We start from the raw sequence: 23,462 nt of genomic DNA, 5'->3' as shown, positions 1-23,462 counted from the left end.
ACCATGTTTCCATGATGGATGAGCAATGGAGGCTGTGGGGACTGGAGGCAGTATATTCTTAAGTCTTACACATGATGATGATCTGATGGCCTCAGAGAAATCTAAAGGTGTGCAATATATCCACAACTCAGGCGTTTGCTAATGTGTTCATTATTTAATGCTCAAATTATTAGAAATTAGTCACTGAGCACATTCTGTCCTTGGATATATGTATCATCTAACTGACACGAGTGGGTCAGCTACTCACACTTTTCCATGGCAGAGCACGACAGAGCAGTAATTCAGACTTTGTCCAGTTGTTTCCAGTTGAGGTAATTTTTAATTAGTAAATATATTTATAGGATAAGAGCTTAGCCTTCTGCTTTCAGCTAGCTTTATGATGTAGTTGTGTTTGATCTTACAGGACCAAGTGGGGCCAGAAGGATCACAGCAGGTCACAGTTAATCCTGATGCTTCGGAAATTCTGCAAGTCAAGAGAAGGAAAATGCAGCTGTACAAGTAGTAAACAGGAACATGACATAATACAAATAGATTTTCATCTTATCCTACAAATCCTACAGCTTTTCCATTTTTCTGGAAAGCACAATAGATGGCCTCTAAGAATTTTTTGTTTTAAAAAACAAACTAGACATTGCAACTTATATCTGATGTTTCTAACTTGTGTGGATATTTTGTGATTTATCACTATACGTATTACAGAGGTTGATATTTATTTAAAGCTGTAAATTAAATTAATACTAGATGACTGGCAGGCTCAGCTTTGTACTACAGATGAATGAACCTGATTAGTAGAATATAAAATCATTTGTATTGAATAAATCTGATGAATCTGGTTCCATACTTCTAGTCTTTAGAGATTTATGTTCCCGTATCACTAGCACTATTGATTTAAGAGAATACAAAAACATGATTTAAGTGGCCTAACAGATGAACAAGACAACAGCCAGTAGAAGCAAAGTTACTGACTAACTAAAGACACATCTTATAGTGGACAACAGCACAGAATTTATCCCTGATTAACAGGACATATTCAGATCCCATTTAGGTTGTTTGTTTGTTTTCTTTTTTCAAATCTTCCAAAAGAAAAAAAAATAATCAAAATTAGTTCCTTAGAAACTACTACTGCCAGCTACTGATAGGTTAGGAAGCTTCTTAGAGAAGTTATAAACCCTGGTATTCTGATGAAGGAGATATTATTTTAAATAATTGATTCTGCAGGCAAACATGTCTATTTTTTGTATCTTGATTTAATGTCAATCCTTTGTTTTCCAGTTTTATGCATAGAGTTACAGAATCATTGGGCAGAAAGTATATAATTCTACTAGCAAACTTGTTAAAACCAAAAATTAGCCAATAGACTTAGTGTCCCCCCCCCCCCCCCCCCCCAACACCCCCAAAAGGATTTAATATCCTCTAGGTATGAATTGAAGTGAAGCACATATAAGCCATGGTAGAGCTGGAGAGTAATACGTAATCCTCCTCTCATCAGGAGAGAATTAGATATTTCTACTAGTGATTTATTTTATTTTTTTTTTTACTTTTTCAATCTGGAACTCATCAGAACTCATCACTGATGGAATTTAGGGTCATTTGCCCTACAGAAGTGCTTTTAAAAATAATTTTCCTGCCTGATCTTTCCTCCTCAGATGATTCTCATGGCACCAGTCTTGCAAACAGGCAAATGATTAATTTTAAGTATGTGAAAAAATGACATTGGCTTTAGGAGCACAAACCAATGGCTTTGAGGTGGATAAGAATTGGTATTGCTTTAGTTTCCAAGCTGTTTTGCCTACAAAAGGAGGGTTTATTTCAAAGCTCCCAGCAGAAAAATCTGTCACTGAGCTTCTAGAAAATACTGAAAGGTTATTTTTTAAGATGGTGATCCAGAATGCCCAGCTAGGACCATGAGAAGCCTTCAATAACATTTTTGGCTAAAGAGGAACCTGGTGCAAGGTTAAGAACAAATAAAAATCTCAAACTTACCCTTCACCATACGAAAGCTGTCACCTATTGATCCGATAATGACTCAGTTTGAATTTTGTATTTAATCCAACGAAGAAATGATGTCACCTGGGTATAAACTCCTGGCTTGTTTTTTAAACCACACTGATCACCCCAGCTCACATTGCCATATACATAATATAAACCATTTTCAACGCAAGTTAAAGGACCTCCAGAGTCTCCCTGATGAGAAAAAAAACACAAGATTAGTTTAAAATAAGAAGCAAATAATTCACCAATATAAGAATTCCCTTCTCTTATCAAAAGACTTTGAAGCTGGAGTGCTGTTTTCTTTTTCTTCTAGCAGGTGTACCAAAAGATGCTGATCAATTCCCAAGTAGGCTTGCAGTTCTGGAGCCAGGTCAAACAATACTGGACTTCTTTGGACATACATAAGTTTCTCCTTAAGCCTGTGATATATATCTGATAAAGTCAAATGAAATTTCCCAGCCATAAAAGTACATAAAAGGATTCCGAGCCTGATCTGAGAAGGATAAAAATGTGATCCTTAGCATAAAAGAAAACACGTGACCTTCCTCACACTGATCCCCTCAAATAATGACAATTATCACTCTAAGTTGGCTGATTTCAGTTTCAGTTTTACTGGTGATTCCTATTGTAAGTATGCTAGCAGTGGTAGTTTTCACCACAGGAAGCACTGTTCAAACTCCTCACCGGACTTATATGAACCAGCTTCACGTTTTCACTAGCTATAATGAAAAATCAGTCCTGACTTCTCTAGTAAGTATAAGCTCTGATAACGAAAAATCAGATTAGAATTGTTTCTCGCGGTAGAGGCTGTAATAGAATCAAAAGGAAAAAGGCAAGTTTTCAAGTTATCATGACAATCTGCCTCAGAAGACACCTTTCCCAGGCTATTCTTGAGCTCCCACAGATCTGCCTGTGGCTGACAGTGATGACATTAGCTCCAGGGATATACATCTCAAACTGTATGGAAGAAAGACGATGGCTGTTGAAATAATACACTGATGGAAGAAACAGATACACAGGCAGTACCCTGCCAAAGCTTTTGCTCTGCACAGCCTATTTACACAAAAAATTAGTGTTCAAATACATAAAAAGCAACAGACCTGACAAGAATCAGTTCTACCTCTCCGAAGATTTCCTGCACAAAACATGCTTTCATCCAGCCTCTGATCATATACTCTAGGTGCATTGCACTGCTTCTGCGAAATCAGCTTGACACTGGTATCTAACAGCTGAAGGGACATGTCACCTGCAGGAAGTCCACCAAAAAAAAAATTGAGTCACCTTCCTCACATTCCTGTTACATGTTGTCTTTTTTTCAAAATACAAATTTGCTTGCCTTATGGATGGGAAGGGGTAAAGAGCAGGAAGGGCCTCATGGTCTGGCCTGGAAAGAAAAGAAGTATCTGTCTGCATTGATAAGGGTTAGAGTCTGAGCCTGAAAGCTTCACTCAGGACACCGAGCTGTTGCCTGAACAAAAGCAAAGTCACACACACACACACATCAAGAATCTGGCTCAGATCAGCTCTGCATGTAGCAATGGTATCTCCTGCTTTTCAAAGGTGTTGGTCATCTGCAGCTCCCACTACTAAGCACAACGGTATTTAGAGCTGCTCAGCACTTCTCAGGCTGGTGCCATTCCATGCTTTAATACTTGGGCTAATGAAACAGATGAAAACTGAAAATCATGCAATATTTAAAGGCAACAATTAATTACAGTGAATCTAAAGACATAACTTGACATCTAAAGGCGATAGCCAGAGTATCAAAGCGCTACCATCTGTAGATAACTAAAGATGGTTTATAAGTTGGGTTCTGCTTGAGTTTCAGGAAGTTTTCCATTTCTGCAGTAATTTCCTGAAATGCTAATAATAGCTCTGTGCAAAGAAGGAGCCATCCAGTTTGAACACGCACAGGGTACTTTGTATTCTTTGCAGGAAAAAAAAAAATACAAAAATTCCCCATATCCTTTTTAAGATGCTTTTTATTTGGAGCTTTTAAAAACTGTCTATTAAATTCTGTTGGTGCTTTCTGATCAAATATACGTGCTTGTCTCTTGTGGACTTCAATGAGACTTACATCAGAAGGAAGAATTTGGCCCTAAGTAGCATACCGGGCTGTATCAGTCACAAAGCACTAGGACACCTACTGCAGACTCAGTGACACATTTTCCTTCTGCTGCTTTACAGCAACACATCAATCGGGACATGAGAAAAATGCATTTTTCAGAAAATTGCCATTATCTTTTCTAAAGCATAGTAATTTCTCCCCTCAGGATTTACTGTGGGCAAGGAAGGTTTTGGACAGAGCTAGTTGAACTTGAAAAGCTTTGGATGTTTTTTTATTTTTCAGTGCATCTGAAGATCCAGATGCTGCTTCCGAAAAACTTTATCTGACCCAATGGGCTGGAAAAGCGTGTGGAAACGCCAGTCCTGCCTTGGTCCCCTCTTGAAACACTTAAGCAGTACTATGGCTTTTCTCTTGATACTTCTTGCTTCAGTGGCTGGCTCCAGATGAAACCGTGACGTGGCGTGTCAGATGACAAACAACAACAACAAAATACATGTTGGGGATTTTTTCAGAACTCTGACAAGTTTGGTGTGTCTGGCAGTTGGAGATGTCTGCCAACAAATCATTTCCAAAGGAGGGTTCTGCTGTCCTTAATTTTTAATTCTATGCCTTGGTTTCACTCTGTCCCTAGCCCTGCATTTGTGTCTAGCAGTTGCCACTATAAAAGCAGCAGCTCACCTTGCCACCAAGCTACCAACCAAACTCCAGCAAGTCGTTGAGAACTCACATACCTGTCTCCGTCTCGCCCCATCCTGAAATGAAGCAGTCAGTCCCAACAGGAAATTCAAAATCTGGCAGACATGCTGTTTTCACATACTTGGTTTCTATGGCACACTGACCATCAATCGGCTTCAACTTAAGTAATGCTGAAGACAAGAAAAACAACCACAAAAAAGTATTGGTAACTGGTTTTAATCCCTAGCCATCACTGCCAGTCTGTACCACAACTCCGTGCAAGGCTCCATGCAACTGACATACAGCTTGAACTTGACTACATGCTGAACCTATCCCTTTATTTTATTTTTTTACTACCCCCACACGATTTTTTCTCTGCACATCATGATTCATCTTCCAATGATTCATAGAGGAGTAAGTCACAATGTGGCCTAATTATTGCCAGTACACATTCTCAGAGGGGTATTTTATACTGATCTCAGTTCCAGGGAGGGGCTTTCAGACAACTAATTAAATTAAAAGGCTTTACCAATATCATTGTATGGGACATCATCATCACCCAGTCTGTATCTGTGATGCACGATGACCTTCTCCACATCAAATATTTGCTCTTGATGCTCTCTCCTCTTGAGGTTTTGCTTTCCCAGGGCCACTTGGAGATTTTCTGCTCCGTGTCTGCAAAAAGAGTACAGTAAACTACATTATCCATTGAGGTGGTGCAGAAGTTACAGATGCTGCGTAACAGTGGTGAAAACCTGCAGTTTAACTATCTGGAAGTCAAGATACTGTTTCCCGATGTAGGGCATGATGGAAAGATTTCCGAAGATAGCAAAAAGAGAGCTTAGAAGGGAAAGCTGCAGTGCTGGACAGTACGTGCGCTCTTAAATAGTTGCAATCATGAAATAAAACATTACTAATCTTGTATGAATATTTCTGTTGCTGCTTTTTTTTTTTTTTACCTAGTTTTTTGACATTAATTTTTAAATTTATTCTGAGGGAGAACAGCAGTGTGCAAATAGTCCATTTTTGCAGCTGTGATGATGAGTGAATCACAGAATGACCAAGGTTGGAAAACACCACATCGTCTAGTCCAACTGCCCACCCACCACCAATATTTCTCCACTAAACCATGTTTCAGATCATTTTAGGTGACAGGAGTGTAAGTTTAATTTGTAATTCCAGCAAGAGCTGTTTTTTTAAAATATATGCGCATATTTTCATGTAAAACCTTGTTTTTCATACGTTTATCTGCCCTAAGCAAAGGACATGCACATACTCGACGCAGTGTGCAGCAGTAAGAACCCAGCATGATTTAATTAGCACTCCACCACAGAAGTGTGTTACTCTTCTAGAAGACTTTCTCTGCAGAGATACCATCCAGGGGTGCTTGCCAGCTGTAGTCTTAGTTCCACCATAGATTCTCCTGAGTCCCCTTTGACTTTCTGGTTGTCCACAGGTTTTGAACATTTCATCTTCTTGCTCTTGTCTCTCCTCATCTGTGTTGGAAGAAATAGCAACACGTACTGCAGAAATCCTATCTATGCATGGCCAACCAGCTCACTCCTAATGGATTACTCTACCTGTTCCAGAGCACGGTGAAACATCACAGAAGTCCCATTGCACTTTGCCATTGTTTCTGATGAAACACCAGGGCTTTTGATCCTCATCAGGATTTCTGAAAGGAATGGTTGAGAACATCAGCCAACCAAAGTGGAGAAATCTCCTGGAAACTGTGTAAAGGAGCCAAGAATGCTTATGAGGGCACACTTTTGCTTCCATAGGAAAGCCACGCTTCAGGAGATACTCTTCATAAGATTTGATAAAGAAAACACCTAAAATAATGGAGTTGTAACTGCTGCCATTTTCCTGTCCCCACACCCATCTTAAACCTAAGAAAAACAAAGGAAATTGGGCCCATTTCTGGAATCTTCAGTTCAGTAACAGTGGCATCTTCAACATTTCCACATTTTAGAGAGACGCGTTGTCAAGAAAGATACCAGATTTTAATACCATGATTTTAGCAAATTCACAGGAGCAATTTGTATTCAAAGATCTATTTGATACAACTGGCTCTTCAAAATGTTACCTGCAGAAGTTATGTTCCCCAATCCCATAAGACTCAGCATCCTCCATAAATGCATTAATAGAGAAGCGCAAGAGCAAGTGGGAATTCCAGTGCAGGCAAGTCCTGCCACTCTGTGCTTGGTTCACTCTTCCTCTGTAATAAAAGGAGTCCTCTTCATAACAATCATCCGGTTCTGTAAGACCATGTTGAGATGAAAGAGTCTTCTCTGTCATTCCTTACCTGAAATGGTTCTTTTTCCCCTCTTTTCCCTCCCTCCCTAACATTAATTTCACAAAGGATCAGAAGGGCCAACAGGGTTACATGGTGATAGTCCTTAACCTGGGTAGGCCAGAAATGAGTTATGCCCCGACATCTCTCCAGCATAAGTTCCATTGACTTCAAGTGCCCAAAGCCTCTTTAGTGGGTAAGACCTAGCAGCTAAGAGGTGTCTCAGTGACAAAGCAGAATCTCTCCTCCAGTGGCCTATGCAAGAAATGGTACTGGAGGAATGAAGCAGAGCCAGGCGCAGAGCTGCTATCACAATAGGGCAAGGGGTGTGCCAAAAGTAAGGTTACAGGATTATAAACCTAAACTATATGGAGGATGGTGCAAAGGTCACCTGCAACATAGAGCAATCAGTGTTATGTTACAAACATCAGCCAGTCATCAGTCAGGCTGAGTGAGAGGGGAGGGCAATCTGTGGAGATTCCCCCCTTAGCCTCTTCCCTGCAGCCATGACTTACCAATCTCACAAAACCTCCCTCGGTAACGTTCAGGGCACTTGCAGGTGAATTTTGATCTGATTCTGTGCCGCACACAGATTCCTCCATTTTTGCATGGGTTTGGCCGGCACTGTGAAGAAGCTGTCAAGGTGAAAATGAGAGAACAGCATTGTAACTGTGCTGGACGTGCTACAGCCATTCACATCCCCACTGGAAATCAGGAAAAGCCTCAGTTTAGCCTTGTAAGAACTTCAAAATACCTTCCAGCATGGGATTAATTAGTGACTGACACGCCACCACGTACACAGAGCATGAACCACCCAGCATCATCCCTACAGATGGGACCTGCAGCCAACACAGGCCCAGACCCACAGCACACCACAGTGTGGGATCTGTGCCTGCTGATCTACACTCACCTTGCTGGCAGTCTGGTAACTTGTAGGGATGGCTACAGCTGCACTGATAGTAAGGTTTGGTTAACGTAACGACGCAGTCTCCTCTGACACAGTTGTGGTCCACACACGTGTCCTCCACTGCAGGAAAACAGAAAAACAACTTCATCCACATGCATGAGCGCATGAGAGCTGTGCCCTCACAAGCTGATGGGAAGGCACGTTTCTCCTAACCCAGAAAAGCCCAAGTTGGAAGAAACCAAGGATTGAGTGCACCCAAAAACCAGACCATATGTCTGAGAGTGTTGTCCAAATAAATGCTCTTTGAACTCCAGCAGCTAGGTGACGTGCCCGCTGCCCTGGGTAGCCTGTTCCACGCCCACCAGCCTCTGGTGCAGAGCTTTTACTTACTCTCCACCTGCCCCTCCCCAGACACAGTTCCATGCCATTCCCTCAGGCCCTGTCACTGCCACCAGAGAGCAGAGCTCCATGCGGCTGCTCCACTCCCCATGAGGAGCTGTGGGCCACCAGGACTCCCCCCCTCAGCCTCCTCTGCTCTGAGCTGAGCAAACCTCACACAGTTTGTCCCACAGACCCTTCACCATCCTTGCAGCCCTCCTCTGGAGGCTGTCCTGGGGTGGCAGAAGACAGAAGTGTGTTTTCTGCAAACCTGAGGTGCGCTATGCTGATGCTGCTTTAGACAGACTGGCCTGGATCCATTAACATGGCTGGAGCGGGCTGCTAAATTTCTCCCTCCAGTGAAGGGTGGGTTTATAAAACCCTGTACTTGCTTCTGTTGCCTCAGCTGGAAGAACAAGGAATGTCAGTCAGCAGAGAAGTGGTTACCTTCCCCACAGGTGTCCCCGGTATAGGGCCTGGGGCAGAGGCAGGTGAAATTGCTTCCTCTCATCTCACACCAGCCGTTGTTCTTGCAGGGGTTGGAGGAGCACAGATCTTCTACGGTAGGGACAGAGAACTTTTAGTTTTGCCTTCAGCTTCTCGCCAGCATTTTTTCTTGTGTGCTCTTTTTGTGTGCCAGGTACCACCATAGGGCTGTGCAGAAGGTTGGGCAAGCATCCACTGTAACACATGCTGTGCTGATGGCTGGCCCAGCAGCGGCAGGAGCAGCTATGGATTGCTGTGGAGCCTCATGTATGCTGTAAGGCTTAGAGCCCAGGGATCCCCAGCTCCCTTTACAAGCCTGTGATGGAGCACATTTACCTCTATAGTAGAAGCATATCCATTAAGAACCAGAGCTTGCCCTAGGCACCTGCCTCCATGCCATTGGTGTGGAGTTGCCAGGACCTGGTATTGCCCTGTTTGCAAGCTAGCACTAAAACTCCCATGGAAAAGCCATCCAGAGGAGAAGGGCTGCTGCAGTCCCACCTCTCCCCTTGTGTTCCCACAGAAGCCCTAGGCATCCTTTCCTGCTCTCCTAAAGTTCAGTAAAATAGAAAAAGGAAAAAAAAAAAAAAAAAAAGAAAGAAACCTGCTCTGCATTTGGTTCCCAGCACAAATACAGAACATACATCCCATGAAAACAGCAATTACATCTTACAGTGTCTATAGACAAATAAGCCTGCGTTTTTTTTGTAGTAGCAATCAGAAATGTTCTGCATGATCAGAATCCACCCTGTGAAACCTAGAGATAAAACACAGGCTCCTTACAAGAGAAACACAAAAGAGAACACAGCAAACAACCCTCCCCACTCATCCCTTTGAAGCAGGCGTTCTGCAGGCAGGCTGGCAGCCGAGCCCTGCCACGCACTGCATACTGGGGCTGGGATTTCACCCCTTCCTCGCCCCCCGCCCGCCCCCAGGAGCACCTTGCTGGATTCTTCTGTAGAGAGGGGATGGGTCGACCCAGTCAGGTTCCCCCAAGAGCAGAATCTCTTGGGAGAGTTTCTCTTCCACTTGCACGTATTCATCATAGTACTCGTACTCATAGTCATCAGCCTCATCTGTAGGGGAAGGAAATGCAGAAGGGTTGTAACTGCTACAAAGCCACCTCTGTGCATGACTGTCCCCAGCTGGGGGCATCTACTGCAGTGCCTGGAGGGGACATGTATGTTCTTTGTTCAGTTGTTGGTAAGGTCCATACAGACATGTTGAGTCCAATTGGCTGAGAGGGAATGGTCTTAAGTTGCACCAGGGGAGATTCAGGCTGGATATTAGGAAAAACATCTCTGAAAGAGTGGTGAGACACTGTCATGGACTGCTCAGAGAGGTGGTAAAGTCACCATCTCTGGAGGTGTTTGAGAAACATGGAGATGTGGTACTTAGGGACATGGCTTTGTGGGCAATATTGATGTTAGGTGGACAGCTGGATGTGAGGAACTAAGATGTCTTTTCCAGTCTTAATGATTTCATGATTCTAAGTGTCCTGGGAAGAGGAAGCTCTGCAAGAAGAGGCTTCACTTGTCTTGCTGCTTCAAATGCCAGCTCCTTGAGGATAGACAGCTTTGTTTGGGCAGCAAGCTTGCAAGCCCACAGAGCCTCTCTGAAGGAGCAACATCCCCACTGTGCTGGCAGACACGTGCCACAAAGCACGTGCTTGCTCAACAGAGAGCCTGGAGCTCCACCAGTCCATGTTCGGGGCAGCTGATTTGTGTGGGCACACTGCTGCCCATGGAAGCCCTGCTGACATGTCAAAGTCAAGCTATGGTAATGAGCACGGCTAAACTGCGTGCCGAGAGATTTTAAAAAGCTCTCCCCTAGGGCCGGACCGATGGCCCCATGGATAATGCTCTGCCTTGAACTGATTATCGACTACATTATCTTAGTTTTCTCTCCTCATTCATTCCCTCACAGCCTTTATCTTTATTCTTTCTTTGCTTCTGAAAAAAAAAATAAAAAATTCCACTTTTGTACAATGGGTGTTTTATATTTCATATTAAAACAGAATCATCTTTTTTTTTTCCCTTCCTTTTTTTCCCCCTTCCTACATGCCAACTCTCGTTCCTCACAAAAAAAAAAAAATAAAAAAGAGAAAAGTTTCACCTCATTTATTGCTATGTCAAGTCAAGACTCCTTTTACTCAGCTCATTATTTCCACAGGAGCCGAGTCTCGACAGTGTGCAAGTGTTGCAGAAGTGTGCGCTGTGCTGAGGAACAGAAGGATCTCGTTGGAAGATAAGGACATTGTCTACCGTGAACAAAATTAAATTTAATGTGATGTAGTTAAGAAAGGAAAACAAAAAGAAGGTTTTGCCTGAAATGCAACCTGCAAGCTCACTTTGTCTGAGGGGAGATTCTGCAGGCGGACTCGAGTTTGAGGGAATATTGTGGAGGCGCCTGGTTTTGTTTCCCCTGTTTATTTTCAAAATCTTAGCAGGGAACGTCAGCTTTTGTTCCACGGGTGCTTTAAGGAGCTATTCGGAGAGACAGGGTAGCCTTTTTTTCCTATCTTTCTTCTCTAAAAGACGTAGCTGGTAAAAGTTTGAAGGATGAGCGGAGGAGTTGGGGCTGCCGAGAGCACCCAGCAGACATGCCCAGCATGCGGTACGGGGAGTGCAAGGGCTCTGCTGAATCGATAGAGGAAAAACAAGCGCTCCAAACAAGCACAGACAGCGAAGCCGTTACAGAAGCATCCACCAACTGCTCAGTGTAAGGACAGTACTCAGAAATGACGATACCGTTGCTTCGTTTTGCTGCGTCGGTACCATCTCTTAGCAAGGAATCAATCATTTATTAAGTACCATAAGAATAAAGAAGAACAGACCCCCCTGACTTGGGTACATCAAACAAAGATGTATTCCTGTTTATCACTGCTATATCACTAAATAACTATTTGGCTTCCACATCTCTTACTTAAGAAGTGTTCCCATTCCTTTTTTTTTTTTAAATTATTCATAACAAGCCATGGGTTTAGTAAAGCAAAAGCACCATTTTTTTTTTTTAATCTGAGCACATAATTAACACACCAAATCTGATACACTGGTTGATTTAAACACATTACTAAATCAGAGTGCTCATTCTCTGTAAGCGCTGGAAAACCTTAACGTGCTTAAAAAAAAAAAAGCAGTGATCTGACATTTGTCACCAAAATGTGACTATTACACGAAATTAAATTAGACATCCTGCATGCAAATTTTCAAAGAATAACTTTCTTCTGTACAGTACAAAAAAAAAAAAAAAAAAAATCCCCCCATAATTGATAGGCAAGAGATTGACTTTTAAAGCTTCAAATCAGCTTTGAGGTCTGGGTGATCTTTTAAACTGCTCAAGCTTTCATCTGCACTTTTTCACGTTGCCAAGAGCTGTCAATCATGTAATGGATTTCTGATCAATATCCTCTTCTTCGTTAGCTTACACGGACTGTCTCTTATAGGGAGAACAGATATCCCGATGCTGGCAGTCACACTGTTTTCAAAACCTTGCCTGGATCAAGTCATGACTAATGTTCCAAGTGGGAAAGTGACGCATTAGGATGCCATTGAGTGACCCGAATGGCAAGGTAACTTTGTTGGACTGCAGTTGTCGAGATGAGTGATGTGCAAATTTAAAGCTTATTGCCAACACTGAAAGCACCCGGCATTTATTCAAGTTCTCTGAACCTCTGGGGACGAACTGAAATCTGGCCTAATTTAAGCAGGATGAGTTTTCCTGCCACCTCTCTAAATACTTTCTGAGGGTCTGTGAATAATATAAAGTTATTTTTATGAAGCTGAAATTGCGACGGTACTTCAAATACCAGTAGGTCTCCCACTTGCTTCTGCACAGACCTCTTGGTATTTCCTCCCTTCTGCAAAAGCTTTGGCTGCGAGCATTTGTGACTTCAGAAAGAAATTGCAAAAGGAATAAGAACAGCGAACAGCCAGACCCTCACTCCTTTCAAACAGTTTTGGGGCTGTTTCACTACAGTGGCTTTGCAGTGCCTGCCTGTTGTTAGTTGCAGCTGAGGATGCGGAAACTAAATACTGATCCGGAACTTTCTATAAGGAGGGCAGAATTAACCCGAGGAAAGAACCAGAGCTGTATGGATATAGGGCCACAGGACTCACAGGTTGGACCAAAATGCCAACAGAATGAAGAGGAATGTGGATGAGCGAGTAGTAAAAGTGAGCGTGTGCATGACAAGTAGCCAAATGTAATACTTTACTATCAATTGTAAACTCAGCTCTATATGCCACTGAAATCAAGAAAAGGAAGAGTGAGGCTTACCCGCTAAACTTAGCACTAAAACCATAATGCTCCACCATAGATCGCATAAGATGTAAAAGCACACACTAATCCTAACCTAGTATTTAAATAGTTGCCTTTTGCACCAACGTGAGATGCAGGAAGGCCTGGGAGCTGCCTGTCCAAAGCACAATAACTTCCCATTTGATCTCAGCTGTTGCTTTAAGTGCTACAAAGCTGTGCACGAAGTTAAAACTCAACACTGACCACCAGCCATGGTTCTCAATGGACCAGGCTGCCAACATCTCAGGCTCATATGCAGAATTTAACAGAAGAAATCAACGCCACTTACCATTCACCAGGTTGGCCAGGGAGGACCAGGAAGGCTGCATAGGATAAAGAAAGGCAGAGTCAGTTTCAGGAAACAAATCCAAGCTGGATCTTCGCTTACAGCACAACCTGTGGTGGAGGGTGACTCTTCACTCTGGTGCTGGACATCCAGATAAGTCCATTGCCTATTCCAGAGATGCCCAAGCAGTACTTTTAAGAGTTCTTTCAAAATTATCAACGTTTACTGATAAAACCACACTGCTGTCAGTAACCCAGAGGGGAACTCCTGCTTCTCTGAGCATCCAGCCAAAGTTGCAGTGTGCTGCACCTGGGAGCAAATGAATAAGCAGCAGTGAATAAGAACCCTGCCACATTACTCAGAACAACTCACACCTGCTGCTACCCCTAGCACATGCAGCTGAGGTTGCCTGAGGCCTGCTCATGTCCCCCTGGAGGCAGGGAGTCGGAGCTTTTCTGCTTGGCTTCCATGCTGTATGTGCCTCCACCTTGTTTCCCTCCACAGCTCTCTATACTTCTCCTTTGTGCCATTTGCTGAATGGGTTTGGGGACAGAAGCTTTTGTCTTCTAAAAGAAGGCAGCTAAACTTCCCTGCACTCAGGGCAGCCATTTAGTCTGCGTGGGAAGGGCAGAGTGCCAGCCTGGGCTGCATGGGGTGTGTACTGCATCATTGCTCAGACACAAAGAAGAGAAGGAATGAAGCCTGAGCACATTACTATTCCTATTATTACTACTTTTCCCCCAACCTGTCCCCCTTCCAAATCTTTCCCCATGGACAGAGTTGCTTGCAAGACAGCAAGATGCCCTGGCCTCCCTCTTGCAATAACCTGCTGCCCTGGAAAACGTACAGGTTTCCATCAGCATCCATCACTCCTTTGTACCTCAGGGTGGCTAAGCCCTAGATTTGCATTCTTAGTTTTGGATGAAGGCCACTACTGACTGACACAACACAAATGTTCCTTGGAACAAATGCTCCCGGGAGATCAACCCAACCTTTATCAGATCTCCACTGTGCTGTTTCTCTTTCCCCCTTAGATATGTGATGCAGAATTCTAGGGGATAAAACCCCAGTAGACCTGGCCTCCTAACATGAAGACTTTACTCCTCCCTTGAGCTATCCACCAGATCACCCTGCTTCAGATAATCTTCACCTCTGCTAGCAGACATGAAGCCAAATTTCACCTTTTGGGTCCCATACATGAATCTTTCTATGGTGCTGCATGGCTGAGGCTAGCAAAGAGCCCCTCTCCTTCCCTCCTGCAGACATGAACTTGCCCTTACCTAAGTGCCACACAGGGGTCTGCAGGGCATGGGATGGGGAATGTGGGAGGTGGGATGGAGGACATGGGATGGGGGATGCGGAAAGAGGGAGGTGGAATGTAGCATGTAAGTGGTGCATGGGATGTGGGATGTGAGATATGGTTTGCAGGGGGTGATGCGGGTGAGGATGCAGGAAGGGGACAGAGCATTGAGGCCGGGAGGGGCAGCACAGCAGCGCGGCAAGGCCCCTCGCCGCCGTGCCGTATTGCTCATGGCCAGCAGAGGAGGATCTTGTCCTTCCAACGAGGTGCGATACTGCGCCCAGCCGGGAGCAAGATGCGAACAAAAGGAGGAGAAGCGGAGGGGGGGTTGGGGGGGGGGGGGGGGGAGAAGAAACGAGGCTGTGGGGCTCGTTTCACCAAACAGCCTCCTTTCTGTAGCCCGGCACCGATACTTTGTGCGTTTTCTCAAGAGGGAATAAAGTCGCCGGATCCTGCTGGCAGCGGGTCCACAGAGATGGGGGAATGAAGCTGGAAGAATTCGCAGAGAGCAATCTTAAATTTTATGACTTTAGGCTCATAAAAAAAGAAACCCTGCAAAAAAAAAAAAAAAAAAAAGGAAAAAAAAAGAAAGAAAATGCAGGAGAGGCATTTTCTGTGGATACTGGTATATAGTTTGGAGTCGATTATGTTTATAGGGTGCCTAAAAAAGGGTGGGCTAATGGCTGAAATTCGAAATACCCCATTTCATCTGACCTTTGTTGTTGTCATCATCATAGGGATTAACTCTTCACTAAGGCTTCATTTCTCCAAAGAACCATTGAAACTTTGCTAATTAGGCTTTGTACAAAGGTTAAACACCGCAGAGATACGATGCTCTCCATTTTTCCATTTCAACTCCTTAAGAAAGGCTAATAAAATAGATATCAAACAGCAGTGCAAGAACAGGGAGCTTTCTTATGTCTCAGGACAGAATCCTACAGCTCCTAGACAAAAATGTCCAGTTAATCTCCCGCAGTTCTTTCAGAATAAGGCAGGAAGATTTGACCCTAAATTCAAGGGAAGTTATTTACAGCTGCCAAGGGCATTCTCCAGTTGAACTGTTGATTGTGTCTTGCTACCCCTTATTACAATCAAGATGAATAATTACAATACAAAAGCAGGTGGAGGAACAGGCAGAACAAAGGCGACAAGGCAAGGTTAGGCTGTGCATTTACATATGTGCAAACCAGAAACAATCCCAGAGAAAACAGCGCCGTTATTTGAGTTGGTGAGGCAGAGGGATGAGAACTGTCCCTCCACATTTATGTAATTCACAATAAAGCCCTACAGGAGTTCAGAAATTCAGCTGCATCTCGTATGAGTCGCTTGCTTAATTGCACTAAATCAAGGCATTTCTCCTGCAACTCGCCGCAAAGTGGCCTCCTCCATGGCAGCAAACCAAGCGTCGGCCCTTTCCTCTGCACAGTCTCAGCCTTGCAGCCGGGGAGGTGGTGGCACGGGGCTGTGCTGGAGAGCGAGGATGGCTATTTGATCAGCTTCCACCCACGGCTGACATCCGGCACGGAGGAGCCAGGAGGGCAGGCACAACTACTGCCTTTCCTCGGGAACCCCTTGATCCTGCTGACAGCTCTCAGTGGGAACCTTTGTCTGGGCTCCTCGCCAAAGGAGGAGGGAATTGACGGTTCTGATGCTCTTACAATCGGCCAGATTTTTGCCTGCAACCATCTTGGATAGTGACAGTCTTTGAACTTCAAGGCAAAATGGCTTTTCCAGCAATGACATTACATTGCTCAGCCAAGGCGATGGCTGTGGTATAATGAAAGCAGGGCATATTATCATCTGGAGCACACATGCAATGCATGTTGTATTTTTAGCCTGGGAAACCATTCCCTTAAAGGATTCCACCAAAACCCCCAAGTTCTTCACCTCTCTGCTAGCAAGCCATCTCCTGCCCATGTGCTGAACTGCAGTGTTTGCCCCAGAGAATACAGCACGTTCCTTATTAACTGGTGGCAGGACTTCCAGAAAAGTTTACATACAGCATCTTTCTTCTATTTACCTAGTGAGGAATTGGCACATGCTACCCAGGGAGGTGGTGGCATCACCATCCCTTGAGGTGTTCAGGAAATGGAGAAATGTAGCACTCAGGGACACGGTTAGTGGGCATGGTGGGGGTGCATTGATGCAAGGACTAGATGGTCTTAGTGGTCTTTTCCAACCCTAATGATTCTATGATTTTACTGGTTATTCAGTTGCAGACCCTTCCTGTGGTCACACCTGATCCAAAGCGCACGGGGATCCAAAAGAAGCACAGCACAGCTCTCACAGGTGCTGCAGGAGGCAGCTTCCTTCCCTGCACAGACACGACCTGCTCCTGCCTTCCAAGAGATCAAAGTCTCCAAGTTAATCTTTACACTGTGGGAGATGGTCTGCTAGCAGCTGGCTGTTTTTAAAGCTGCTCTCACTGGTGGGTGAGGAGTGGGTGTTCCCCAGTGGAAAACAGGGCCAGCCTGCAATGCCAGAGTGAGGGGAAGGCATGAAACCCATCCCAAGGAGGTTATGCAAACCTGCCTTGTCACACTGAATGCTTTGGCAGCCGGTGCTGGGCTCGCAGGTTATGCTGCTCGACTTAAAGCTTATGCAAAGTCATTAAGTCCCTTTAGTTACAGGGGATATCAACCTGCATGCTGCAGGGCATAAGCTGATTGCCTTGGGGGGCCAGAGAGACTCGTGTCCCTCTCGGAGTGCAATTAGCTGGAGGCACTCCTGGGGCTTCCTCGCCTTCCTGCTGCATCAGGCAAAGTGAGGCGGTGCTGCAGGGGGGCATTGTGCCTCATGGGGTGCAAAGGGAGAGGGGTTCGACAGCCCTTGCTCAGCTCTGCAGTGGTGCAGCAGGACGGAGAGTCCTGGGAGGATGGGTGAGTAGAGTAGAAATGGGAGTTTATGAGAGGAATGCATCCACGAGTGGGTAGACAAACTAACACAAGAAGGTGTCAGAGAGACACTTTGGGTCTTTTCACCCTAAAGTATGGTTTTCCAAACAGTCACAGCACGGAAAGACCTGTGCTGCTGGTAACAGCTTCACATGTGCTGTGGGCCAGCTAGAAGATGGAGAGTTCTCATAGAATCACAGAACCACAGAATCACAGAATGTCTTAGGTTGGAACAGACCTTAAAGATCATCCAGTTCCAGCCCCCTGCTGAGGGCAGGACTGACACGTTTTTCCTTGCAATTGTTTGATCTTCATGCAATACTTTGTTCCTTTCCATTCCAATACTAAATGCACTTGACTACTGGACTGCACGTGGCTGGGAACTTCAAAACCCTCTCCATCACAAGTAATCAGACATTAATTTTTTGAAGATCCAAAATATTCAGTGAAGAACCACAGCTGCTGCTTCAGCTCCTGCACTTCTCTCTCTCTGCTGCCAGTGGTGCTGAGTATGGAGGGAACACTGATAAGGAGGGAAAAGCCTGATCTGAACATCTGTTGATTTACAAATGTCTAGAGCTTCATTAACTGGGAGCCCAGCACATGAGCAGCTCCTGCCCTGGAATGTGTGGGATCCAGCTCAGTCTCATCTTTTTGCCAATTTCTTTAGATATGGCATCTAAATGTATCATTCAAATCTATGCGTATTTCAGAAAAGTTTCAGTGCAAGCCCAGGTAAGGCAGGATGCTCAGCTGAATGGCTCTGTCTGGGTGTTGATAACAACCTGCTTCAGCAGAGCTCACTGAAATTCTTTCTGGCAAAAAGTGAGGAATACTTGAAAACACAGCACTTTATGCCAGGAATATTTCTACCACGGCGTCTTATAGAGAAGAAACGTATTGATGTGTCTAAAAAGTCCTTGTCCACACAGCCGATGTGTGGATCCATGAGCACCTACTGCAATTAAAAGCAAAAGCAAAATAAACCCACTCAAAACAAAACTGAGAACTGGGAAGACCAGTTACATCCAAAGGCAATCTTTTGTACAGTTGCACACATACGTTAAAACAGGAGCAAATTTTGCTCTCACTTGCATCCGTCATGCATTTTAATGCCCTGTATAGAAATACTTTGGATTCATGCAGGTGAAATCGGCTTTTCCTCAGGATATGAAAGAATGGACAGAAATTGTTGCTTTATAGTCCTCCAAACCCCCTGGATCCATAAATGTCCCAGACCTTTTTTTGTCCTATTTTGACTGACTCAGTATGAGCTGCTGTTTGAATCTGTGTTTGACTTCCGCCAGATAACATCAATAGCATTTGTAAAGAGGAGTGTTACTTACACAAACTCCTAAAACTAGACTTGAATAGAAGAGAGAAGGATGAAAACAGGAATTTGGCTGTGTGTGGGAGGGGAATCCACACTTACATCAGTGTGTAAAGTCTATTGTCTTTTCGCTCAAACTATTTCAGCATAACTTCTTTGGAACAAACCATGCAGAGAAAAGGCCCCCTCGTGACGTTTGCCATGCAATGGTCGCGTCACAGCAACTCACTCCCCTCTTTCTTTTTTTAATTCTGGGATTTCACACCAAGCGCCAAGCCAGAAAACCTTGTTATATAAATTATGAAGAAAAAATATGTTTTATTAAAAACTAGCCTGCTGAATATTCTGTCGTGCTGCGTTTCGGTGACAGCAGAATTGCTTTTGCATGTTAGCAGCGTTAATGAATTTTCAGGGCTGGGGGAGACATGCACTGCATTTTTCCACAGTGCAATGTTGAACAAAGTCAGATAAGGACTGTCAGAGCGAGTGAACCAACTTAATGCTTAGAACCAGTTAGGAAGATTCCCACCAGACTTCACATTGTCTAAGACAACTGCACCTGCCTCACTGAGTGTGGAGTACCACTGCTTGCAAACTCACCCAGCTCTTCAAAATACCCACCATCTACTAAAGCCCCTCACTAAACATGTTTCCCAAAGGAATCAATTTGAACATGCGAACGCTGAGCATTTGGAAATCAATTTCAGCAAATATGAAATCACCGCGCATAGGAATTGGCATTAAGAAGGCAGGGGTTTGAAGGAACCTTCTTTCAAAAGAAGATCCACTTGATGGCCATTCTTGGCGGGACCAAAGTTCAGCCCCGTGCCGTCCCCATGCTGTGCCCTGTACCACCCCAGGGACGAGGTAGGCAGCAAATACCCACTACCCATTCTTCAACCTTTCCAGCTGCCCAGGAAAGGCTCAGCGAGTGACAGGGCTGGCATGCAGCAAGAAAAGAAATACCGAAACATACTCACGGACACATATGTGTTCCCTAGGAAAAGGATCAGTGAGAGAACCCGAAGGGACAAAGCACCGTTAACGCTCCTCATGCTGCTCTATTTGAACTGAAATTTGCTTTTTCTTGTTGTCTACATTTTTTCAGATAAGGCACAATTATTTGAGGGTGAGCTAACTCAGTGCAAATAACTGACTTCAAATATTGTTTAATGTTCAACAGATTGCCCTGATTAAATAAGTGCATCCTATCCAGAAAACCACCTCATTGGCTGCTGGTAAATATTCCGAACAAGTAAGTAACAAAGCTGGAAATAGTATAAACTAATGAAAAAAATGACTGTTTTTCTTGTGTTAGATTTTTTTTTCTGTTATTCTCATTCAAAACAGTTATGTCAGATTTTTCTCCCATCCACTTGAACAAATAATGAATCTCATTAGAAAATATAAAATTTTTAGAAACATGAAAGTGTGTTTTTTTAAATTATTTTCTAGTTTCAAACATCAAGACTCACATTCTCAAGCATTTTTCCATGGATATGAGAACTCATGATCTGTTTTCTAACAAAACCTTGAGTTTTATTATTCTTGAGTAATCCCCGGTCTCTAGGTGAATACTGAAGCATTTACAACAATAGTGGCTGCTGAGGGAAACAACACAGGAACACAACCCTCTGTTACAGAAATGCTAACAAAATCATACCGATCAGATCTTGTTTGTACTACATGTTATGAGAACATGTGAAAAACACACTTTTTCTCCCAAATATTTTGGAGCCCAGGAGCGAAGAAGAAGGATAATAGAAATACAGAAGTCCTTGGTAATACTTCTCTATGTTTATAAAGCTGAGCACACTTTACATCACCAGGAGGAAAAGAACATGGTTTTCTGTTGAGAAGACTTGAATAGTCTACAATAAATTGTACACTCATTTTTGTGCTTGAGCATCATAAAGTAGCTTTCATACATCAAAAAATAAATAGTGTGACACTTGTGCCTCACATGCAAACTTTAAGCAGGTGCCTACAAGCAAAACACATTTGAGATTTAAAATGTTGGTGGCCACACATGCAGGTTTAAGATATACCAGATTTTCTAACTAGTTGGAAAGACAGCAAGATGAAAGGAGTTAGATAATGCACAACTTTATGTAACGTGTCCTTGAGTAAGCTGATTTGCACTGAATTTTAATAGAGCCCTGATTCATCAAATCTCAAACAGAATTAAGGTATGGACTGGATCCTAATAACATCATGCTTTATACCCATGAAAGATAAATTAAAGGATGCAAAACTGCTATTGACAAACATTGATTATATGTACTTTGATGGACTTTGAAGTTGTGCCAGATGCGTCTTGTCAGCCTCCAAAGTTTTCTTTTAAATCTCATTGCATAAGGCTTTTACTTTTTAATTATTTTTTTCCCTCAGCCTCTTTGATCAAGAAAAAATGTAGATCATATTTGCGTGATGCTATTTCCTATGCATTTTATTTAGATATGCCCTTGTGCACAGCTCCTGATATGTTAAAAAAACGTTACATGGCACCTAGTAATCTTAACTTGTTATCCTGGGTGCTGTTTAACACTTTATCAGCCTTCTCATACTTAAAAGGTGTTAGCCTACGTATTCCATCTTGCTTTCCTTGTCCATGAGGACACAGCCAACCCTTTCAAGGCATGGAAGCTGCATAAAGCATGTTGCTGTGCATAGTAAAAGGCTTCAAAGGCAATGAAGGGCTTGGGTCCAGCTGTTCTTTTTTTGGAGTGGAACTTTCCCTACATCTCCAAACCCATCTTATCGATGCTGTCTTGCTCATGAGACACAAAAGGCTTTTCTGTGACAGTTTAGGTGGATTACACAAAATATGGATAAAAATGTAAAGAGGAACTAATCAGTCCTTTAAAACTGAGAGTGAATAGATGAAAACAACTGTTAAATGTGCTGGAAATAAATGTTGCTGTACTGGAGGGTTTCAGCATAATCATCTATATATTGCCTTGAACAGATCCTTTACTCTCAGTATTCCTTTTGCTTCCCACTTGAAGCATGTGGGTGGTAACATCTCTTTCACTATGTGTTGCCTATTTAGACAACAAATTCTTCTGGCTCACTTTTTTTCCCTACATTAATGAACAGCTCCAGGCACAAGAGGTGCCTTTTATTTATTTATTTATTTATTTATTTTTGGCTGTGCTGTCTAGTATAAAAGTAGGAAAAGAGCAACCAAAAGGACTATACTGTCACTGATTTATTTGGAATTATTACTGAGTTTTGTACATGACAGTGGTTGGGTAATTTTTTTTGCCAAAATAAACAGCAGAAACATAGAATCATAGAGCCCTAGAATGGCTTGGGTTGGAAGGGACCTTAAAGCCCATCCAGTGCCAAGCCCTGCCATGGGCTGGGTGCCCCCCAGCAGATCAGGGTCCAGGACCCCATTCATCTGGGCCTTGAGCACCCCCAGGGATGGGGCACCCACAGCTCTCTGATCAGCACTGGCCCCTGAGTAAAGAATGTCTTCCTAACATCTATCCTAAATCTCTCCTCTTTTAGTTTAAAGCCACTCCCCCTTGTCCTGTCACTTTCTGCCTGTGCAGAAAGCTGTTCTCCCTTCTGCTTATAGATGTTCAGGGATGTGAGAGGCATGGGATGTCTGACTGCATTACTTTGTCCATTTTTATTTTCCCACTAAAATAAGAATTTCCATGAAGAAAACATTTCCCCTGGACATTTTTCTTCCACCATGCACAACTCTCAATTTCTGATTTTGGAAAGCATTTCAAGCCCTTCCTGGATGACGCTTTCCATCCTCCACCCTCAAGCAGAAGAGCATGAATGAACAACATGCTGTGCTAGAGAATATTCCCGAGCTAAAGGAAAAGCAACAGCATCTAATTATCAACTTTAATAAAAACAGTGATTATTAGAAAGAGTTGCCTGCATCAGGCACCAGCACAGTGCCCACAGGAGCGTAACGTGGTCTCTAGGAGGGTCAGGAAATCTTTCTTCAGGCCCAGCATCAGTGCTGTGGAATACGCAAAATTCAATGCTTTGACTTTGGCCTTTCCCACTGCTACCATTTTGTGGCTTTCTTTAATTAAACTATTAACTCAAAATCCTCATACATGTTTGTGCTCCTTTTTTAATGCTCCCTTCACTTCCATTAAACACAGACCTTTTCCAAACTGCAAATAAAAGTAGGAAAGCAGAAGCCCTATTATTCCTCTCCGTACAGAAGGACCAGAGTTGAGTGAGAGTAGCGGGAATTGACTTTTAATATCAACTCTGGGAAGGGGAGGAGGGGCATTCTCTTTGTGAAATTCAGCGTGGTGCAGAAAGCCAGCATGAGGTCTAGACACCACTTAAATCAACATTTAAAGTGTTGCGGTTGCATTTTGTTTCATAATTCTCTCTAGCAGCAAATTCCCAGTGATGGTTTCAATTCTTGGGCTCAGATCAAAAGCATTGTTAAAATTTAAAGACAAGCAAACAAACAAAAACCAGAATAAATGCAGGCAGCAGAAAGTTCTGTTGGACGTGCAAGAACTCTTCCCTTGTCCCCGCTGCTATAACCCAGAAGTAATTCTTCAA

At 43.5% G+C, this 23,462-nt stretch overlaps 2 protein-coding genes across 4 annotated transcripts in view; one reads left to right on the top strand and one right to left on the bottom strand.

The window, feature by feature from the left end:
* The window catches only part of NRAP (nebulin-related anchoring protein), a 45,613-nt gene extending 44,773 nt beyond the window's left edge, over positions 1–840 (top strand). For both annotated transcript variants that reach the window (XM_004942280.5, XM_003641526.6), the window contains exon 42: positions 404–840. In XM_004942280.5, the coding sequence (XP_004942337.1) occupies positions 404–502 (99 nt within the window). In that variant the 3' untranslated portion in view covers positions 503–840. The remainder of the gene's footprint in view (positions 1–403) is intronic.
* HABP2 (hyaluronan binding protein 2) lies at positions 141–20,018 on the bottom strand. Of its 2 annotated transcripts, NM_001277379.1 has the most exon segments (14): positions 141–463; positions 1,984–2,184; positions 3,093–3,238; positions 4,792–4,926; positions 5,265–5,410; positions 6,012–6,231; positions 6,316–6,410; positions 6,822–6,993; positions 7,544–7,663; positions 7,939–8,055; positions 8,761–8,871; positions 9,741–9,875; positions 13,388–13,421; positions 19,889–20,018. In NM_001277379.1, coding segments are annotated over 13 exon segments (1,683 nt in total). In that variant the 5' UTR covers positions 19,964–20,018; the 3' UTR covers positions 141–463; positions 1,984–2,007.
* Positions 20,019–23,462: the final 3,444 nt, after the last annotated feature.

The sequence above is a fragment of the Gallus gallus genome, chromosome 6 (assembly GCF_016699485.2).
Source record: "Gallus gallus isolate bGalGal1 chromosome 6, bGalGal1.mat.broiler.GRCg7b, whole genome shotgun sequence".
In the NCBI taxonomy this organism is placed as follows: domain Eukaryota; kingdom Metazoa; phylum Chordata; class Aves; order Galliformes; family Phasianidae; genus Gallus; species Gallus gallus.
This window is presented reverse-complemented; position numbering and strand designations above follow the sequence as displayed.

What these genes read in the sequence shown, in the direction of transcription:
- HABP2 (XM_046942947.1), bottom strand. Translation starts at nt 8,206, where the DNA reads ATGGTCTGGTTTTTGGGTGCACTCAATCCTTGGTTTCTTCCAACTTGG. An exon ending in GTTACCAGACTGCCAGCAAG is followed by an intron (nt 7,664 to 7,938) that starts GTGAGTGTAGAT and finishes TCACCTTGACAG; the next exon opens with CTTCTTCACAGTGCCGGCCA. An exon ending in ATGGGGCGAGACGGAGACAG is followed by an intron (nt 3,239 to 4,791) that starts GTATGTGAGTTC and finishes GACTTCCTGCAG; the next exon opens with GTGACATGTCCCTTCAGCTG.